General features: G+C 50.6%; 1 protein-coding gene across 2 annotated transcripts; it reads left to right on the top strand.

The window, feature by feature from the left end:
• The first annotated feature begins 1,152 nt into the window (after window positions 1-1,152).
• On the top strand, window positions 1,153-18,668 carry tbx20 (T-box transcription factor 20). Of its 2 annotated transcripts, none has more exons than XM_063039376.1 (8): window positions 1,153-1,427; window positions 1,800-2,031; window positions 3,206-3,370; window positions 5,467-5,575; window positions 7,341-7,499; window positions 8,628-8,704; window positions 10,677-10,789; window positions 16,829-18,668. In XM_063039376.1, the coding sequence occupies exons 1-8, from the start codon at window positions 1,304-1,306 to the stop codon at window positions 17,164-17,166; spliced, it is 1,317 nt and encodes a 438-aa protein (XP_062895446.1). In that variant the 5' UTR covers window positions 1,153-1,303; the 3' UTR covers window positions 17,167-18,668. The 2 variants fall into 2 exon arrangements, with proteins under 2 accessions (XP_062895446.1, XP_062895378.1); XM_063039308.1 differs by having other exon boundaries at window positions 8,628-8,719.
• Window positions 18,669-21,552: the final 2,884 nt, after the last annotated feature.

Genomic DNA, 21,552 nt, shown 5'->3' with positions numbered 1-21,552 from the left:
ACAATATCGTTCCCAGAAGCTCCCGCTCTCTGTGGTGTGCGCGGCCCACGGTTGAAGGTTGTCCTTGAAACAAAATTACATCGAAAATGTTGGGGGATCAGGCGGCGCGCGGAAAGAAGCCTGGTTGTTACACTCGGCAGCAAACCCACCGAACGGAAAGAGCTACAAACGCCGAATAAATTGCCTAAAACACGCTGAACGCAGAATTGGAAGGGAATCCGTTCCAAAATAATATTGGTTAACTATTTGATTTGTTTGGGGTGTCAGGGAGGGATGTCGTCTAGTCTGTTAAATAAATGAGTGCACGAGAAAACGGGAGACATTCTTCAGTTCTCACTAATTAATTACTTAGACCTGCCTGCAGATTCACGTCGGTCTAGAGTAGACAAAGCTCATTCCCTTATCTGAGAAACAGCGGTTGTGCTGGAAAAAGGGAAAAAATGGTTCAACAGAGATTTTGGCCAACAAGCCAGTTCGACAAAACCCAAACGAAACACTCCAAGCATACACGAGCTTTTGGAAGGCTCGTCTAGGATTAGTCCGAGGTCATTCCCGTCTCTCGTAAAGTCTAAACGAATTCTAATTCGAACAGAACTCTGAGGTATCTGCGTGAGGGGAAATGTCAGTAAACAAGACATTAGGAATGTGAAACACGCAGGGTACTGCAGACATTCAGGGCACAGCGAAACCGATTCTCACTCCTGACAAAGATCACACACGCTCTCAACTAGTAGGTGTAATCTCCGGGCTGTGGGGTTTGTACAGCAGCAATTTGCGAACTGAGCCGTGACTTGCGCTGCCTTCCGTTCCGCTGTCACGGGAAGCGAGCGCGCTGCTCCGTGACCCATAGAGGGTTAATCACCGCAGCTCCGCCTCCTTCGCATCCAACAACTCCGCCAAGGGGGCCTGCCCCCAACCGTGACTCTGCACGGTAGCACCCCTCCTCTACAGTCCACGGTGCACACGCTCACCCCTCGCTCCCCCACCCACGTAGCTCGGCCGGCATTGCACAGGCGCACTAGGTGTGATCCACCTTATCTGGTGGGAAGCGAGAGGGAGTGACGTCAGAAGCCGCTGATTGGCTCTCTACACGGGGTCTGGGGTACGGGGTGCGGGAGGCAAAAAAATAATTGTCATTGCAGGAGGCGATTTGCAGGCAGACGGGAGGAGCTCGGAAAAGGCAGCGGGGAGCAACTGGTGCCGGAGTGAGCGGAACCTGCCCCCTGGTTATCCCAGTGAGAGCCCCAGTCCCCAGGACACTCAGTCGTCCTGCTCCTGGATTCCAGAACCCCGCACTCCCAGCATGGAATACAACACCACCAAACCACAGCTTTCATCCCGGGCTAACGCCTTCTCCATCGCGGCGCTCATGTCAACTGGAAACTCCAAAGACAAGGGACTTCAGGAGAACACCATCAAACCCCTGGGTAAGTCGGGCCCTGCGCTGCCGGGGCCTCGCCATTCACCTGCAATGGTTAACGGTTGAAGTTGCTGCCGGGGAGTCGCGGGGTCGGAGAATCGCCAGGGTAAATGCAGTATACTTACTTTGATGGGGAGCATTTGGGTTGAAGGAAATGTTACTTCTGTAGATACAGTTTTGCTCTACACCAAGCCGGGATGCGTTGACGCCTCGCGTTGGTGAGCTGCCCTGAAGTGTAGCTAGTTTGTAACACTGTCGGTAAATGACGGTAGTTAGCTTCGCTGCAGGCTAACAAGCGAACGAAATCCGCGGTCATTGGCGTCCCCACATTGCTTTAAACTGACGAGCGCCTTCACGCACCTTTTCTCCCACTGAGCAGAACAGTTTGTGGAGAAGTCCTCCTGTTCTCAGCCGCTGGGTGATCTGGGCGGCCTGGAGCTTGGAGATTACAGCAGCGGTGCATCTCCGGCGTGTACCGAACCCCTGATACCCACCACCCCCGGCGTCCCCAGCGCCGAAATGGCCAAGATCACCTGTAACCTGGAAACCAAAGATCTGTGGGACAAGTTCCACGAGCTGGGCACCGAGATGATCATCACAAAATCCGGCAGGTAAGGAAGGCACCCCTGAGGTGTAGCGGTCACTTTAGAAGCGGCTGGGTGGTGTTAAAGAAACGCTCGGTTTTAATTTCGACCCCGACACGGTTATTGGATTCATATAAACGTGTGGAAATATTTTGATCAAACACGGCAGTGGACAACTAATTAATTTTGAACGGGAGGGTAGCGTCTTGAGGGTAATTGTTAGAAGTGGGCGCGGGACAATGAACCTCGATGTTTCGTTTAATTCCGCTGCCTGGTTTCATATTTTCCATTTTGAGTCATTCCTAAACGAAACAGCTTGGAACAGTAGCGAGGCCGGGAGGGTTAGTTTAGTAATAATCGCGGGTCCTCGGGTTGTGGACGCGTTCCCTTGCTCTGGCTTTCGGGGGAGTGACAATGATCTCTTTAACAGCGACTCAAAACGAAAGCGGTTTGATTCGTGCAGTAATCGGGAAAAGGAACAGACAGTTTATATCAGGAATTGTGTGGAATCAATTAGTAATTCTTTTCAATGCGGCGGTCGATGGTGATCTCTCAAATATATCCGAACTAAATTAATTAGTGGTGTAATTATTTTATAGTCATGACAATAAAATATCGAGGGCAATCCTGTACCATTTAACGGATAATTGTTAAATCACAAGGCTTTCTCATTCAACTCGGTAAGAATGTTCCTGGGACTCGGATCGGCTGCGACCCCGTGGGTTTGCTGGATCTGAGTGGCATGTAACGGATAGGAGCCGACCCAGGGGGACCTCTCCTCTCGAGAGCGGAGAGAGAGTTGTTCAGATCTGATTGTGGTGAAAGCGAAGCTGGGGTGGAGGGGGGCGGGGTGTTAACATTGCCCCCTCTCGCCAAAACTGAAAGCCAGAATAAATCTGCGGATTCAGACAGCCACTGTCAGCGGACAGAATGTTGACCGAAAGTTCTTGCGGGGGAAGGGGGAGGTTGGTGAGCAGGCCGGCGGGAGAGGGACAGGGAGGCTCCCTTATGGCTCCGCTCGGAATTAAATCGGTTATAAGCGAGACCGGACGGGTTTGTTATCCTCTCTTGAGAATCATACTCGTTCTGACGCTTACTCACCCGCCGTTTTTCCAGCCGCGAATGCTTGCATACTAAGAATGTTTTGGATAGTGGGATGGTTAAGATTAAAGAGATGCTTCCTCCTTCTGGCCTGTTTCAGGAGAATGTTCCCAACTATTCGTGTCTCGCTGTCTGGAGTGGATTCCGAGGCCAAGTATATCGTGTTGATGGACATCGTGGCGGTGGACAATAAGCGTTATCGCTACGCCTATCATCGATCCTCTTGGCTGGTGGCGGGCAAAGCCGACCCGCCGCTCCCAGCAAGGTGCGGCCTTAACTGGGGGCTGTCTGTGGAACTGCTCCTTGATATTCCCAGATACACACACTCCCGAAAACCCTGCACTGAATGGACTTGTCGGCAGAAAATGCCGAGCTGGAAACCTACAAAAAAAATACAGAAAATGCCGGAAATAAAGAGACAAAGGGTCTTAGATCTGGAGCATTGGCGGTTTCTCTCTCCACAGACACTGCCTGACCCGCTGAGTGTTTCCAGCATTTTCTGTTTTTATTTCTAGTCCGGCAGAAATCGAGAAACATCCGGAATTGGTTCCGTGAGACCTGAGCGGTGCTCTAGGGACATGTTTCCTTGCGGAAGAGAGTCAGACTGAATTTCTTCCCCGCCTTGGTTTGCTGAGAAGCTACCTCTCGGCAACCAAATGTCAAGGTCCAACACTTACGCGTTGGAGGCAACACCATTGCCAGCTATGTAATGCTCTAAACGGGGTTGGGGTTCAACACTGCGATAAGGACATCGAGGTCACAATTCAGTCACCCCAACCTTGTTCCAGTGCCAACCCTAACCACCATTAACAGAACCCCAAATATCTTTAAGGTCTAAGCCAATCGCTGATTACACTCCGTTAATCCGGATCCCAACCACTCTAACTATAAATGGAACCAGTCTACCCTGACTGCATTCACTCTGACCCAATCTACAAATTATCCTGACGCAGGCACATCATCGCCCCATCCACTCTAACTTTAAATTCAGTCACGTCGTCCTGAACAGCCCCAATCACTGTAACTCTGACCCTAACCCCAATGTCCTTATCCCAAGCCCCACTCACCCCGATTCGAACCCTGGATCACAATTGGCCACCATTGCTCGTGGGGAACCATGTCACCGCGGAACTCCTCGCAGGAATTCCCGGAGCCGACCGAGCACGTGGGCTGTGGTAACACACAAAAGACCGCCCACGATAAAGATCCGTAATCCATATGTATCTTTAATCGAATAAAGTTGAAACTGCGGAGAGGGAGAGAACGCAAAACGGCGAGGCCTTGTGGAAGCTGTGTAAATACATTGGTCGGGAGATCCAGAGATCTAGAACCTACTCACTCTAAATTGTTTAACCGGAATCCATTGATCTCAATTAATTGATCTCAAATCAACTAACCCCGAATTTACTAACCCAGAATTAACTAATATAGCATCCACTGATTCCCAAATTCACTGATCCAAAATTCTTTGATCTGGAATTCATTGCTCCAGAACCCACTGATCCGGAATCCATTGAACCAGAACGCACTGATCTCAGGATGGGCTGATCCAGAATCTGCTGCTGGCCCTGACTGCACTGCCCTTGCTCGGATCCCCTCCCACCACTCAAAACCATTTTTGAACCCAGACCTCCCACTCCAGACACCGCGTTCACCTGGCCGGCCCCTTACCTGAATACTCCAGACACCGCGTTCACCTGGCAGGCCCCTTACCTGAATATCCAGACACCGCGTTCACCTGGCCGGTCCCTTACCTGAATACTCCAGACACCGCGTTCACCTGGCCGGTCCCTTACCTGAATACTCCAGACACCGCGTTCACCTGGCCGGTCCCTTACCTTAACACTCCAGTCACCGCGTTCACCTGGCCGGTCCCTTACCTGAATACTCCAGACACCGCGTTCACCTGGCCGGTCCCTTACCTTAACACTCCAGACACCGCGTTCACCTGGCCGGTCCCTTAGCTCAACACTCCAGACACCGCGTTCACCTGGCCGGTCCCTTACCTGAATACTCCAGACACCGCGTTCACCTGGCCGGCCCCTTACCTGAACACTCCAGACACTGCGTTCACCTGGCCGGTCCCTTACCTGAATACTCCAGACACCGCGTTCACCTGGCCGGTCCCTTACCTTAACACTCCAGTCACCGCGTTCACCTGGCCGGTCCCTTACCTCAACACTTCAGACACCGCGTTCACCTGGCCGGTCCCTTACCTGAATACTCCAGACACCGCGTTCACCTGGCCGGTCCCTTACCTGAATACTCCAGACACCGCGTTCACCTGGCCGGTCCCTTACCTGAATACTCCAGACACAGCGTTCACCTGGCCGGATCTTTGACCTCGGTCTCCTATTTCAGGCTGTATGTACACCCTGACTGTCCGTTCACGGGGGAGCAGCTAGCGAAACAGATGGTCTCCTTCGAGAAGGTGAAACTCACCAACAACGAGTTGGATCAACACGGCCACGTGAGTTGCATTTAATTTGATTCGGGAAACCCCGGGCGCCGGAACCGAACAATATTTTGGTTCATTTAATTCATGACGCGTTTCCGTCCTGGAAACGATGGCCTGGGATTCACGGTGCTCCTTGACAACACAGTCTGTGCAGAAGCAGGAACCCACAAATTGGCCGCAGGGAACTGAGGCACAGTTAGCCCACGGACACCAATCCAGTCTCCGTACGGTTAGCCCACGGACACCAATCCAGTCTCCGTACGGTTAGCCCACGGACACCAATCCAGTCTCCGTACGGTTAGCTCACGGACACCAATCCAGTCTCCGTACGGTTAGCCCACGGACACCAATCCAGTCTCCGTACGGTTAGCCCACGGACACCAATCCAGTCTCCGTACGGTTAGCCCACGGACACCAATCCAGTCTCCGTACGGTTAGCCCACGGACACCAATCCAGTCTCCGTACGGTTAGCCCACGGACACCAATCCAGTCTCCGTACGGTTAGCCCACGGACACCAATCCAGTCTCCGTACGGTTAGCCCACGGACACCAATCCAGTCTCCGTACGGTTAGCCCACGGACACCAATCCAGTCTCCGTACGGTTAGCCCACGGACACCAATCCAGTCTCCGTACGGTTAGCCCACGGACACCAATCCAGTCTCCGTACGGTTAGCCCACGGACACTAATCCAGTCTCCGTACGGTTAGCCCACGGACACTAATGCAGTCTCCGTACGGTTAGCCCACGGACACTAATGCAGTCACCGTACGGTTAGCCCACGGACACTAATCCAGTCTCCGTACGGTTAGCCCACGGACACTAATGCAGTCTCCGTACGGTTAGCCCACGGACACCAATCCAGTCACCGTACGGTTAGCCCACGGACACCAATCCAGTCACCGTACGGTTAGCCCACGGACACCAATCCAGTCTCCGTACAGCCCTCCCATTCCTGTATCAGGAGCCACAGCCAGCGATTCTCCCCCCCCCCCGCCCCCCAGTTCGTTCATGCGGCTGCACTGGCTAATTCTCAGCTTCCTCCCGCATCCTTACTCAGTCCTGAACCCGCTCTAAGGTCACGGACAGGTAGACAGCCCTTGACATCCTCTTAACTGAAATACCTCCTCTCACCTCCTAACTATACTGGCATGGGTTTGTGCAGTAGTGAATGAGGAGATGTGTGTACCGATGCTTATCTTTAAGTGTCTATATGTACCGCTGTGTGTCTACAGCTGTGTATGCACAGGTGTGCATATCTGTACAGATGTGTATATACAGGTCTATATATGTGTACACCCGTGTGTGTCTACAGGTCAACCAGGGTAAAATCGTTGTGTGTAATTTGGAAACGTGTGAATTTCCTCTATCGCTTCTAATTAAATTATCATTAAAATGGAACATGCCAAAGGTTATCAACGGCACGGATTTCAGCCGGTTTGGAGCAGTCTGCTGTCTGAAGAGCTGTTTTTATCACCGAGGTCTTGCCACTTTCCTGAGTTTGTTGTCAGAATCCCGTGCCCCCCCCCCCCCCACGTAGTTCCATGTAGCTAACAGCATTGCGTGAGATTGGAGTTAGGGGTAATTTTGGGAAGCAGCCGGAGATGACCAGCCTCCTGTTCATTGCCACTTTGACCGGGCCCATGTCCTCACCCTCTCCGTCCAGTCCCATGCCATTACCACCCGGGCTGGGATCAGGCTGCTGGGGTGGGGTGGAGATCGGACTCGGGAGGGAGCCGGCACTACCATAGCTAACGGAGGTCAATTCGTCCCACAGATAATTCTGAACTCCATGCATAAGTACCAGCCCCGGGTTCACATTATCAGGAAGAAAGACCACACCGCTTCTCTGGTCAACCTCAAATCTGAGGAATTCCGCACCTTCATCTTCCCGGAGACTGTTTTCACTGCAGTGACCGCCTACCAGAATCAACTGGTGAGTCCCGCTGCCCCGCCACAGACCATCGGCTCAGATCCGCAGCCGCCGCCGTTGCTGAGGTCCGTCCGCCTGGGCGCCACGTTGCAATTAGCCCGAGGTCGCTGTACGTATAACAAATTCAGATGATCAGAATAGAGGTCACGGGGGCAGAGGTCAATGACAGAAAGGTAACCGGGCAGAGGTCACCGGTGCGGGAGACTGGGGTAGAGGTCACAGGTATGGCTGCCTGGGCAGCGGCCACTGGAACATTCTTGCGGGCATTCGTAGTAATTAGAAATAAACATAATAGAATAAATGAAAAATCGCACACGACAGAGACGGACGAAGTACCAAAGTGCAAAAGACAACAAATTGTGCAATTATATAAAAAAAATAATAAATAAATAAGCAACAAATATCGAGGACACGAAGAGCAGAGCTCGTTAAAGCAAGTTCCTGGGTTGTGGAATCTGCTCGTGTTGGGGTGAGTGAAGTTATCCCCTCTGCTTCAGAGTGGAGAGGTAGTAACTGTTCCTGAACCTGGTGGTGTTCATCCTAAGGCCCCGGTGCCGGCTTCCTGATGGCAGCAGTGAGGAGAGAGGTACGGCCTGGATGTTGGGGTCCTTGATGCTGCTTTCCTGCGACAGCGATCCTTGTAAATGTCCTCAGTGGTGGGACAGCGGGCACTAGAGCAACTGTTATTGGGACAGTGGTCACTGAGACAGGTGACCGGGACAGAGGTCAATTGTACTGAGGTCGCTAGGCGTATTCTCAACGGCTCTTGGCTGTTGCTGGTGGGATCGGGGTGATGATTATATTGTCTCACAGCCAGGGAGAGAAGTGAAGGGAAGGTCCTGGTGAAAATCGACAAAGCTGCCAACGTTAACAACCTAAAGTAAAATCAGAAAATCCTGTTAACGCTCAGGTCAGACCGCGTGTGTGCAGAGAGAAATAGCAGGAAGTTGTAGTGTGAATGGCCTTTGCCAAAACTGGACCGCGCCGCTAGCAGTTTGCGGCCCGACTCGCTGAGTGTTTCCAGCATTTCCCGTTTTTGTTTCAGATTCCCAGCACATTGTTTTGTTTCATCCCGAGTGTGTTCACCCCTCCATGCACAGGGAGATTCCTCATTATGTTTCTGTCCTGCAGATCACCAAACTAAAAATCGATAGTAATCCTTTCGCCAAAGGATTCCGAGACTCGTCCCGACTCACCGATATGGAGAGGTACTGTCTCCCGCAGTAAGACCCTTTCTTCTCAATTCAATGTGATGTAAACGTCGCGGTTTATAAAATGTTAAACACAAAATATTTAATAGAAACGAATGTAGGTTGATGTTTGGTGATTCATACTGGGGTATGAATGTTCTCTGCGCATGTTATTGCTTTTAATTTTGAAACGGCGGCACAGTGATCTGTCCCGGGAATTATTTCATCCGTCGCTACGGAATCGCGGCAAGACGGTGGCGGGACGCTGCTGATGATTTACAGCCTCTCCTGAGCCCACACTTTCTCCTGTAACCATACAAGCGGTAACTTTGCTGCCGCTCGAATCTCGCGCATCTCCCCAAACCAGTCACTTCTTCCGATGTAGTCGCGGACTTCGATACCTCGTCCCACCTCCTGTCCTATTAGTGAACCCTCACACCCGTTCACCGATCCACCCACACTCTACCCTACCCGAGCCCGTTAGTACCCACTCTGCAACATAATCCCCGGAACCGGCGGTCTCTCTAGTCAACGTGAATTGGTGGGGTTTGAAGATTTGGACGCTGGGTTTCTTTCCCAATGCGCCGTTCTTTCTTTCCAATTTCACTGGTTCCAAATCCCGCGAATTTTTCCTTTTCTCGAAGGTTCATGTTCCATGTTTCATGAGGGTAAACGTTCCCTGGATTTGTTTGGAGGAGTGGCTGACTTTCCGCGCTCGGGGTCTGATTTCCAATGCACTTTGTCCACCCCGCACAAGTCTTGCTTGTGAAATAGATCAGGTTATCTCCCGCCGACCCCCACCCCCCAACCAGACGGGGGCAGAGAATGCACGGCAGAACCCACACACTGGTGGCACATCCTTTCCCCGGGCCCTGAATGGGGCTGAGGCGCCGGGCCATGGCCGGAACTGTCTGTTTCAGCTCCCGTGCAGGAGATTCACGTCCGAGCGGGACTGGAAAATCAAGCATATTTGGCGGAATGACCGCAACTCAAATTACGTGGCGCATTTTATTTTTCAGGGGCTGGCGGATCGCTTTCCAGCCATAACCTTTTAACAATCTCACCCCTGTTACTGGGATCCGGAGTCACTGGGACCTGGGATCACTGGATCCAGAGTCACTGGGACCTGGCGGTGGGGGGGGGGGGTCCCACTGAATCTGGAATACCTGGGACCTGGGGGTCACTGGATCCGGAATCACTGGGACCTGGGGGGAGGTCATTAGATCCGGAATCACTGGGTCCTGGGGTCACTGGATCCGGAGTCACTGGGATCGGATACGCGGTGGAAACAGACTTGTAACTTTCGAAAAGCAACGGGAGATATTACAAAGAGGGAACCAGCCCAGTGGCCAGTGCCGATCAACCTATTTATTTTCATTTGGTCAGCATATCATAGGAATTAACTATGTCGTGATATTTTAACCTGCTTGTTCTGACTTTGGAGATTAAGTGATTATTAACCTTGGGACAATAGAACTTTCACATTTCATTCTTGCTATAATCCACTTGCTGAATCTAAATGGATAGATGTGAAATGTAACTGGGAGCTGCAGCAATAATCAGAACACTGAATACAAATGTTCCCAAATCGACACCGAGTTCAAACCGAAGGTATATTGCTCTGATCATTGGTTGGTTTTGATTCGCTAAACAGAGCGATATGTTTTTTTTTTGAGCAGCACGGCTTCAGCTGTGATGAAGTGAAAAGCAGTTAAGGTCGTGTAGCACGGCGCAGACAGAAGTGATATCTGAGCTGTGGTCCATGACCTTAAATGCTTTTCACTTCATCACGGCTGAAATCGTGCTGCTCAAATTTACACCTCGCTGACGCTAGGCACCTGTCGAGATTCTCATTCAGAGGATCGAGGATTAGTGGCGCCGGGATTAAAGATGCCGCGTAATCTCGTGAATGGTGCAGCAGGCACGAGGGGCTGAATGGCCGCAAGGAGTTTTTTTTTCTTATCTTAACCCTGACTCTCTTGTGCTGCAGGGAAAGTGTGGAGAATCTTATCCAGAAGCACACTTACGCACGGTCACCGATCCGGACCTACGGGGGAGATGATGAGGCCCTCAGCGAAGAAAGTCAAACAACACAGACCAGAGGTAGGAGAAAGAATCCTTGCCGCTGTATTCCTCGTCAGCCCAGGACATCCTGATAAGTGCAGCCGTGTTGATGTGTAGCCATTGCCGTAATGTAGGAAATGAAGCAGCCAATCTTTCCACGGCAGCAGCTCGGTGACAATGGCCCGCCAATTCCTGCCGCAGGGTCTGCTCTTTCGGGTGTGCGCACACGTAGATTCAAGCAGTAGCTGCCCAATGATTCACCGGTACCCCACTTATTATTGCCCATGGCAATCTTCCCCAAACACAATCGCCATCAGACCCATGCCTCCTGTAACTCGATTTAACGCCTCATTGAATGGTACAACTGACGCTGTAACTGCAGCTGAAAAACTTATCTCACCCGCTCTTCAGAATAAATATGTTAAAGTTCCACGGATTCTAAAGTGAAGCGTGTGAAAGTCGTCTCTAGCCCCAAGTAAATTTTATTCTTTGTATCATTCTCCGTAAAGTGGTACAAATGCAATTCCAAACACAAATCAGACGGCTGTGGAGCTCAGAGGGCCGTGCTCAAGGTGTCGGGCTGACATGTACAGAGACAGCGGGATTTTCAATGCTCCGGGCTAAGAACCTGCACCACGACTTTAGATTTCTTGGTTTGGTGTCCGTCGACTTCCCCAGTCTGACTACCTGTTGATATCGCTTGTACTGCGACCACGCTTCCCTTCCGAGAAAGATCCAAGGAAGGAACGAGAGTAGGTCACTCGGCCCTTCGATACTGGTGTAAGGTCCCAGAAATTATCTGAGAAGTACCGGGAGAGGATCTCCGTCCGCCGCCAGAAGTAGTTAATTGGAGTGTGTCGGGATGTGAAACAGGTAGAAACATGAACAATTGTATATCCAAAGGTTAATGAAAACTGTGATGTCATCGAAGTAGTATGGAGAATTTCAGTGATTTTCCATATTCTTGAAACGTGGGTTAGCAGGGTTGATTAATATAATTGATTATATATAAATAGAACCGTTATACATAAAACGGCGTCTGCCCTAACCAGTCCAGGCCAATGATAGTTTAGGCTGATTTCACTTGGAACTGTTGGTTAAAAAAAATTAACCCAGGAGCCCGCAGTTTTACTTGACCCAGCGCGCTGACAGATAACGCACCGCAGTCAGTACCACGGATATAGTGTCAACTGCGGCACTTCCAGAAGGCCCAGACATTGACTGGTTAATCGTACTCCCTGGAAAGCTGGCTTGTGCTGGTCGCCGCGGATAAATTCACCCTCGCACCTGGATTGTATTCAGATCCCACATTCAGATCACCGAGTTGTCCAGCATGAAGCAGGGCTTTCGGGCCATCACGTCCATGCTAACTCCTTCGTACTGATCAATATCCTATTGCTAGCACGCGGTCCTTATGTTTTAGTGGTTCCAGTGTTCCTCTCGGTCCAGTGACTTTAATGCAGACCGGTTGCCCCGAACGTCCCAGAAAGTTAACAATTCCTCACCGCCCCACCCACCCCTTCTCCTGCTCCGATGCTGCTCAACCCGCTGAGTTTCCGGCAGATTACTTCAGTGCAAATTGTTTGGCGCAAACGTCGAAAGGCAAATGCCTACTCCACTTAGATGGCAAAGCTGTGCTGGACGTTATTCTTCTAATCCATTGACTGCATATTCCCGGTAACATAACGGCAGTACCGAGTTAGAGGCTTGTGCTTTGAGCTCTGGGAGCCCAGCGGCGCCGGTTTGACATACAGCACCCTCCATCCCGTACCGCCAGTCCAGAACCACTCCTGCGCAGAGCGATTGGGACCTTCTCAGATTCACATCCTCAACCCGGAATACAGAAACACTCTCGTTGACAGCGAAGTCTCAACACTCCCTTACTTCCTTTAAAGAAATATTTCTACAGTGCCGAGAAAAAAACCCTTCGAATGTGGCATCCAAATTCATTTTCCCATTCTGAGGCATTATCATTGCTTCAGAATAGCAACATAAATCCGGCCATAAATTCAAACTGAAACATTTGTTATCCAGTTTTCTACAAGGAGCTGCATATATTGCAGAAACCTCAGTCCCGCCGTGAACTATTTAAAGAATTTTAGGAGAAGAAAATCTGCTCTCAACTAATTAACAAAATATTCTGCAGTAATAATAGCAATTTATTTTACTTGACATTCATTTGAGATTTGTTGCAAACCAAATTAAGTATTTATTTTAAATTCAATAAATTGGTAATTTTCTTGTTGATAGATTTGGAAAAAACATTGCCACACACTCCTTGCAATCAATCGCTTCCCTCCGCCACGGAAGTAACTGAAGGAAGGTGGGAATCAGCCGTGGTTTGGACAGGACTGATAGTCATCTCAAATGTCTTCTTTCTTTAAGGATCGTGGTTTCCCTTCTACCGTCATCAATGATGCCCTCACCCGCATCTCCTCCATTTCCCGCACTTCGGCCCTCACCCCATCCTCCCGCAACCACAACAGGGACAGAGTTCCCCTTGTCCTCACCTACCACCCCACCAGCCTCCGGATCCAACACATTATCCTCCGCAACTTCCGCCACCTTCAACAGGACCCCACCACTAAGCACATCTTTCCCTCTCCACCCCTCTCCGCTTTCCGCAGGGATCGGTCCCTCCGCGACTCCCTTAGCCGCACGTCCATCCCCACTGATCTCCCACCCGGCACTTAATCCCTGTAAGCGTACGTGCTGCACCTGCCCCTACACCTCCTCCCTTGCCACCATTCAGGGCCCCAAACAGTCCTTCCAAGTGAGACAACACTTCACTTGTGAGTCTGTTGGGGTCATCTATTGCATCCGGTACTCCCGGTGCGGCCTCCTCTACATCGGTGAAACCCGACGCAGATTGGGGGACCGCTTCGTTGAGCACCTCCACACCGTCCGCCACAACAGACAAGATCTCCCGGTAGCCACCCACTTCAACTCTGCTTCCCATTCCCATTCAGATATGACCGTACATGGCCTCCTCTACTGCCATGATGAGGCTAAACTCAGGTTGGAGGAGCAACACCTCATATACCGTCTAGGTAGTCTCCGGCCCCTTGGTATGAACATAGAATTCTCCAACTTCCGGTGATTCCCTCCCCCTCCCTTCCTCTATCGCTATTTCACTCTACCCCCTCCCCCAGCTCCCTCATGGTTCCGCCTCCTTCGTCTACTACCTATTGTTTTCAGGGCTATGACGTCAATGCTTCCCCTCCCCCATCCCTTTGTCTTTCAAATTACTGGTCTTTCAACTGAAGCTACAAGCATTCTTCAAATCCTTCCCCATCTTTCATTCTTCAGTCCTGACGAAGGGTTCCGGCCCGAAACGGCGACTCATTGTTTCTAACTGATGCTGCCCGACCTGTTGAGTTCATCCAGTGTACTGAAAGTGTTGCTTTGATCACAGCATCTGCAGATTATTTTGTGTTTACTGATAGTGCTCTGATCCTCACTGACCGTAGCTTGAGTTCGTCCACGCTCCTGTGATGCAGATATCACTGAGAGTGTCTTTCACTTAATTGCCGGCTGGGTTCGTCACAGTTTGCGTCACCTTTTTACTGTACTTTGGAACATGACGTAGAAAACTTTGCCCCACAGAACGTAGAACATAGAACGGTACAGCACGAGAACATACAAAGTTAAATCAAGCTAATTAAACGTAATGCTTTCTGTATGCACTCGGTTCATATCCCTCATTGTCTGTAGGCTCATGTGCCTATCCAAGAGCCTTTTAAACGCCTCTGACGTTCTGGCCGCCACCACCCCCGGCAGAACATTCCAGGAATCGGCCACTCTCTGGGTGAAACAAATCCCCCTTACACCCCTCTTACACTTACCCCTCTCACCTTAAATGCGCGCCCTCTAGTGTCAGACTTTCGACCCTCTTGTCTACTCTGCGCTTCTCGTAATATTGTTAACTTATATCAGGTTTCCTGAAATCACTGCCGCTCCAGAGAAAGTAACCCAAGTTTGTCCAAACTTTCCTATACAACATTGCACTCTAATCGAGGCATTATCCTGGTAAGCCTCGTCTGTTTCTTCTATAAAGTCTCGAAAACCTTCCAATAATGGATGATCAGAATTGAATGCAATAATCCAGACGCGGCCTGATCAGAGTTTTATAAAGCTGTAGCACAACTCCCTGACCCTTGAACTCAAGGTAAGCATGCCATGCGCCCTCTTTACCACCCTACGGATATGTGTGACCCACTTCTTCCCAACACTGGGCATACCCCCTGTGCACTACTCCCAGATTATCCCCAGCTTTCCTCAAAGTCCGAAAAGAAAGATGTTCAAGGAGGGCGGGATGTAAGGATGAGAAGGGGGAATAAAGTTTCGACACGGGTCCACATGCAGAACGGTGGTGGGCTGGCCATGATCTCACCGAAAGTTAGAGAGGCTGATGTCTCCTCGTGTTCCTAAATTTACCCTACGTAGTTTAAAAAAGAAGTTTAAAGTTCAAAGTCAATTTATTACCGAAGTACATATACGTCACCATATTCTACCCTGAGATTGGGTGAGTGAAGTTATCCCCTGCCCGATGGTTGAGAGGTTATAACTGTTCCTGAACCTGGTGGCGTGGGACTTGAGGACCCTGTCCCACCTTCCTGATGACATGGTCCGGATGGTGGGAGAGCGGGAGATTCTGTCCCCTCCTGTCACCAACAAAGCTGGATTAGACATCGTGCACCCCACCCCCACCCCCGTCCCGCCACTCGTCCCATCCCAATCTATTTAGTTGCTTGGGAGGTGCCACTTCTACTGACAATTCCCTCAGGCGACAGCATTCTCCCAAATCTGTGGGAAAGCCCATCCACACTCCCAAATAAACGAAAGTCGTAACTTCAGGGCGAAAATAAGATATCCGGAGCAACAACGGGCGCTTGATTTACTCTGCCCTGCCCGACCCAAACATTAACACAGGCCTGTCCATCTCTCAGGTTTTTGCTGTGCTTCTAGACATCATTTTCCCTCTCGGTTGCTGTCGCCGGGAGCAGTAATGAAAATACTCCTTAGAACCGATACCGTTTCTAGTTTTGAAAACCGCGCCGGCTGCAGTTGAGCGAGGGGCGGACTGAGCGCGAATATCAGGGAGCCAAGGACGGCAGTTTACTACTGAACCTTTGCTGTGAGAATTGTGTCAAACTAACATTCCAATATACCCCGAATGTCTGAAGTGACGACAAGGAAGAATATTGTTTAATCAGCGGATCTGGTGAGGGAAGTCTCATTTAACCCTGCTCCCTTTGGGCCATAGTCACTCAATCACTGGATTGGATCAGGTGAGAGATGGGTTCAGCACAGAGGGAAGGCAAGTACGGATGGATCTGAAGCTCTCCGCACTAAAGTGCCAAGGAGCCAGCTTTGCCTAGGTAAAGAGTGACGACCTGCCATCACCCATCCACAGATCGGGTCGGTGCTCCGCGCAAAGATCAACCCCTGGAAGTGAAAGGCAGATCTTTCATAAACTACCCACTGTAACGGGTAATGCCGTGGCGGATTGATCTTATTATCGGAATAAACAGTCTGATTTATAGCGGTTCTGGGGAAGGACCCCCGGCCCGTTTCCCTTTCCACGGGTACTGCTCGACTGGCTGAGATCATCCAGCATTTCCTGATGTTTGACTCGTTGTCAAGGCGCGAGTAGATCCAAGGGACACAAGAAACTGCAGATGCTGTAAGTTTGTAGCAACAAACAAAGCGCTGGAACTCACTGAAAATTCGAAGAAAGATAAGGAGTATAAAAAAGCTGGGGGTGGGGTGGGGAGAAGGCGTAGCTGGCGGGTGATGGGTGGATCCAGGTGAGAGGAAAATCATAGGCAGGTGAGGGAGGTAGGAAGAGAGTGAATGATGTAATATTTCCCCTTTCATGCCGGCTTGATCAGCAGTATCAACGCGAAATGTCGGCTGTCTATTTCGTTCTATCGATTATGCCTAACCGCTGAGTTTCCCCAACACTCTCCGTACCCCCCCCCCCGTTTGCATTGCAGTAGTGTCACCGTTTCTCCCCAACGACCGACCAGTGTTTCCCCGCACCGCCTCATACCTCCGCGCTGTTTTGTTTTGCAGGTTCCGCCTTCACTGCCTCAGATAACTTGTCCCTCAGCACCTGGGTTGCCTCTTCCTGCAGTTTCCCGGGGTTTCAACATCCACAGTCGCTGGCAATCGCCACCACCACCGCTTCGCTCGCTGCCCCCGTCCCTCACCCCATCCAGGGTTCTCTGCCACAGTACAGCCGCCTCGGGATGCCCCTGACACCGTCGGCCATCGCCAGTTCCATGCAAGGCAGCGGACCCACCTTCCCCACCTTCCACATGCCCCGCTACCACCACTACTTTCAGCAAGGTCCCTACGCCGCTATCCAAGGCCTGCGGCACTCGTCGGCTGTGATGACACACTTTGTGTGATTGACATCGGGGCTGCATTTCACCCAGGGACCTTGACGCTTGTGAAAGCCGCTCAGAGAATCGGGGTCATGCTCCACACCAACAGCTGAGCGGCGCAGCAAGCAGCAGCTCCTGCATGGACAAGAGCAGAAACTACAACCCCCAGAATGCACCACAGGTTTGCCTCAGCTGAACCACAACTCCCAGAACGCACCGTCGACAGTCAGGTTGCAGCGAAGGCAGCTAAAGCGCCCTCATGTGCCGGGAGTGCTGGCACTGCAGTGAGCTGCCAGTCGGACTGGGTTACTGGACTGTCTGGGAAATAGGCAGCGGCTGAGCCAGGCACCTGAAGGACTGTTTTGCACCAGCGACACTGGCCGACCCGTACTGTCAGAGGGTGCACTGCAGCAGACATACTGAGGACTCTCAGCGGGTCTGGACCTGCAGTCACATCTCGGATACAAATCGCTTGTGAATTCGACCGTTTGTACAAATATGTGTGTGCGTGAAATAGTGTGCGAGTGTGCATATGTGTACCACTGTGTGTGTGTGTGTGTATCAGTGTGTGAGTGTGCATGTGCCTGTGTGCTGATGTTTATATGTCTGTGTTAGTCGCTGTGTGCATGCTTGTGACCACGTGCAAGTGTGCTCACACGACAGGGACAGACACGACGCCACAGGATCTGTGTCCAGTGCTACCTGTCACGGAGCGAATGGAATTGTCTGGAGACAGGTTTCTGTGCCAGAGGGATCTCAGATCGAGCACCCTGAACGTGGTTATATATAGGTCAGTCTTGTCCCCAGCCCTCTCAGGCTGCTCCACCCTCACTGAGGGTAGGGGTCGACCCTGGAGCCCCCTCCACCCGTTACCCCCATCCACAACCAGATGAGGCAGACTGCAGAGCTTGCATCCGATCCCCCGTGAGGTCACTGAGCTCTATCACCCGCTGCTGGTGATGTTGAGCAGCGTGGGGTCCAACTGCAGCTTCACTGGGCGGGGACCTCATCAGCTTCAGGTGGACAGACCTGAGGCTGCTCCCTACCTGCCCTCCTGCACAGCCCATTGACCCGAGTCTGACAGTGACGGTGGGCGAGGGTGGTGTGTCGGCCGCGAGGTTACCGACTGGGGCGGCGAACACTTCTGAAGGTCCGAAGCGTCTCATAGTCACTGTGTGCGCGCGTGAGTGCGCGTGTGAGTGCGCGTGTGTGTGCGCGTGTGTGTGTGCGTGTGTGTAAGCGGGTTATTTGGTTGTGTGTCTCCCAGTAGCAGGTAAAATAACTCACCATATCTTTACAAGTGTCCATTTAATGTCGTACCATTTTGTGAGCATGTTCACTCATTTTAAAACAGTTAGTAATAAATTCCCATTCAGTGTTTTCTCCTGTACTAGATTATATTCGAAAGAAATTGTGGAGTTACAGCTATGAAGAATTGTTTTCTAAAAGTGCAATATATTTATTTCTGCAGGAACTGATTTCAATGTAATATTTGAAAGTTAAGATTAAAATTGAGAGTTTGTAAAAGGCAAAATCTGTAGAGTCATTCAACGAACTCGTTGCTGTGATGAACCGAGAGACCCACCCGGTTGTGCGAGAGCGATCTGCGATCGATCCATTTCTACTGTTTCAGTGTGCCCCCGGAAGGCGGTTAACGCACCTCTGCCTCTTTCCAACGGGGACTCGACACTTAAGGTGCTGACTTACGAATCTGAACGCTTGACTGTCAGGGCCGGGGTGGGGCTCTGCCAGCAACATAAACCTGGCCGTTCGACCCCGCTGACCTGGCCGTTTTAGCTCCGCGGCATTTAGCAGGGAAGCACCATCCCGGAAATAGCTGTAAATTGGGAACTGGCGGGAGGGGGGAGCTCCAATCACCGAGGGCAGTGGCACTGTGCAAAGTGCATGAGCTGTGGATCCAGACGGTCTGAATCCCTGGGTCTGAACCGAAGTGACTGGTGAGATCCTTGATGTGTTGGGTTTAACAGCCCTGAAGTCCCCGAAATTCAATTCAGGTAAGGTCCATTAGACTGGAAAATAACAAATGTAACTCCTTTATTCAAACAGAGAGGGAGACGGAGAGCATGAAATTACAGTTAGCTCAGCGTATATGAACGGAAAGTGTAAACGGCTGCCATTAAAGACGTTACTCAAGAATAACTCAAAGTGCCCGGGCAATGTCATTCTGGTTATGTGAAAGGGAAATGTTTGAAAAAAATCACCTGTGCTGTGGATAAAAGAAACTGGGGGATTTCTGGACTTTGATAAAACTGCATCAAAGTAATTGAGGAAGTGAAAGCTCACGGTCCGGGAGGTGACGCGTTCACGTGTTGGTGTGAAGGGAAGGTTGGCGGACTCTCTGGAAGCAGACGGTAGGCATAAACGGCTCCCTATCTAGATGGCGATGTATAACGAGCAGTGAGTCACAGGATCGGTGCTGGAGTTATGTGCCTGAGTTAGACCGAAGGCACTGAGGATATTTTTGTTACTTGCTGATTGACCATAAAAATCATTTTTATTCAATTTACTCACAATTAAGACGTGACAATCTACCTGGCTTTGTATTAAACAAAACAGTTTATCCACATTTTGTTGAACTCTTACCTAGAAACCCTCGTACAAAAAGCACACTGCTTTAAGGAGCCAAGTGTGGAGTGAATCCCATCTCCAACCCTCACACCTTCTCTCCTCTTCACACGGATTTATGGCATCCGTTTCAGGAAACCCCAACGCATCGAGACCATCCAGTCACATTGAAATTACACACAAGATCCTAGAGCCAAGGATATGATCATGGACATGGCCCTGTTGGTTAACGCTGAAATCACGAGGAGGAGGTGTCGAGGACTGAGTTACTGTAGATCATCTGGCTGAGCGGTATTGCAATGATAACCTCGGACTTAACGTCAATAAGACCAAGGAATTGATTGTGGACTTCAGGAAAGGAAAGTCGGGAGAACATACACCAGTTATCACTGAGGAGTCAACACTGGTAAAGGTGAGCAGCTTTCAGGTCCTTGATGTTAATGCCTCAGAGAATGTATCCCGGTCCCAACGCATTATTTTAGCCGTGAAGAAGGCATACGGTGACTAGTTCCTTAGGAGATTGAGTAGATTCGGTAGGGCGCCAAAGTCTCTGGTAAATTTCTATATATGTACGGTGAGAGCATTCTGACTGGTCGCATCACGGCCTCGAATGGAGGCTGCAATTCACAGAGGATTATTGACTCAGTCAACTCCATCACGCGAACAACCCTCCACGCCACTGAGGGCATCTTCAAGAAGTGGTGCGTCAAGGAGGTGCCGGCTAACCGTCTGGTCACGTCCTCTCCTCGTTCCTACCATCATGGAGAAGGTACAGGAGCCCGAAGACTACACTCAACGATTCAGCAACAGTTCCTTCCGCTCCGCAAGCAGATTTCCTGACGGTCCATGAATCGTTATTCCTTTTTTTTGCATGATTTATTTGTAATCTATAGTCCTTTCGTAACTTTGCACTGTTTTTCTGCCGCAAAATAACAAAGTATACATCATATATGACAGTGATAATAAACCCGATGCTGATTCCGAAATTTTAACCCTAGTAAGATTGGCCTTGGGCTGCTGCCATTGTACCCTAACATCCCCATGACAGGGCGGGGGATGGGGGCGTCTCATCTGGAAACCAGGCGGTCTAGTTCTTCTGAAAATGGAGCTTCCCAGTCAGTGCAAAAACACCTTCGCAATAGGAAGGCCCTCGATCGGTCCAGCTGCCGCTCTTCTCCGTCGCAACCACGCAGAGCTGGTGAGTCAATCACGTGAACGGGACTGCATGTAGACTAGACTGTGCAAATCCTTAACAGACGTCAGTGAACTAGATGTTTATTTTCTAACAATCCAGCAGTTTCATGATCACCGTCGTATTTTGACTACGAACATCTGTATGTAAACTGCCCATAAAGGTTTGAAAGTCTGTCTGGACCAATGATCAAACCCCCACTGATCACTATGCTATCATACTGAGGGAACGCCAGTGCCGAGCTGGGTTGGCAGCGTCTAACAGTTCGGTTTTATAATTAAGAACCCTTTCTGGCTCCAGCAAGCGAGGGATGACTGAACACCCTGGGGAGAAACGCGTCCGGAACGGCAGGGCAATGGGCGTGGCTGGGTGCAAGGGAGTCATGTGACGGTAGCTCCAAAAACAACACCTAGTCCGTCAGCAGCAGGGATGCCCTCGTATGCCCCCTCTACCTTATCCCCGCTTCAATATAACGCGGCTCTTGTGACCATCTCGGACAGGACGCAGTGGGGCTTCATCCAGTCCCACACACTTCGAAGCATCTGTGATCCAGAATGAGATTTCAGCGTAAACATCAAAAAGAAAACACATGTACCGGAGTGAAATTGTTTAGAGACCATCTGCTTTCATTT

This window comes from Mobula hypostoma, chromosome 1 (assembly GCF_963921235.1).
Source record: "Mobula hypostoma chromosome 1, sMobHyp1.1, whole genome shotgun sequence".
In the NCBI taxonomy this organism is placed as follows: domain Eukaryota; kingdom Metazoa; phylum Chordata; class Chondrichthyes; order Myliobatiformes; family Myliobatidae; genus Mobula; species Mobula hypostoma.
Note: the sequence above shows the minus strand (reverse complement) of the source record. Positions and strands in the feature narration are given on the sequence as shown.

Bases quoted from the DNA above. Each gene is read 5' to 3' on its own strand.
- tbx20 (XM_063039308.1), top strand. From the start codon at position 1,304: ATGGAATACAACACCACCAAACCACAGCTTTCATCCCGGGCTAACGCC. The intron at 2,032-3,205 runs GTAAGGAAGGCA...GGCCTGTTTCAG, and splicing joins ATCATCACAAAATCCGGCAG to GAGAATGTTCCCAACTATTC. The intron at 8,720-10,676 runs GTAAGACCCTTT...CTTGTGCTGCAG, and splicing joins GAGAGGTACTGTCTCCCGCA to GGAAAGTGTGGAGAATCTTA.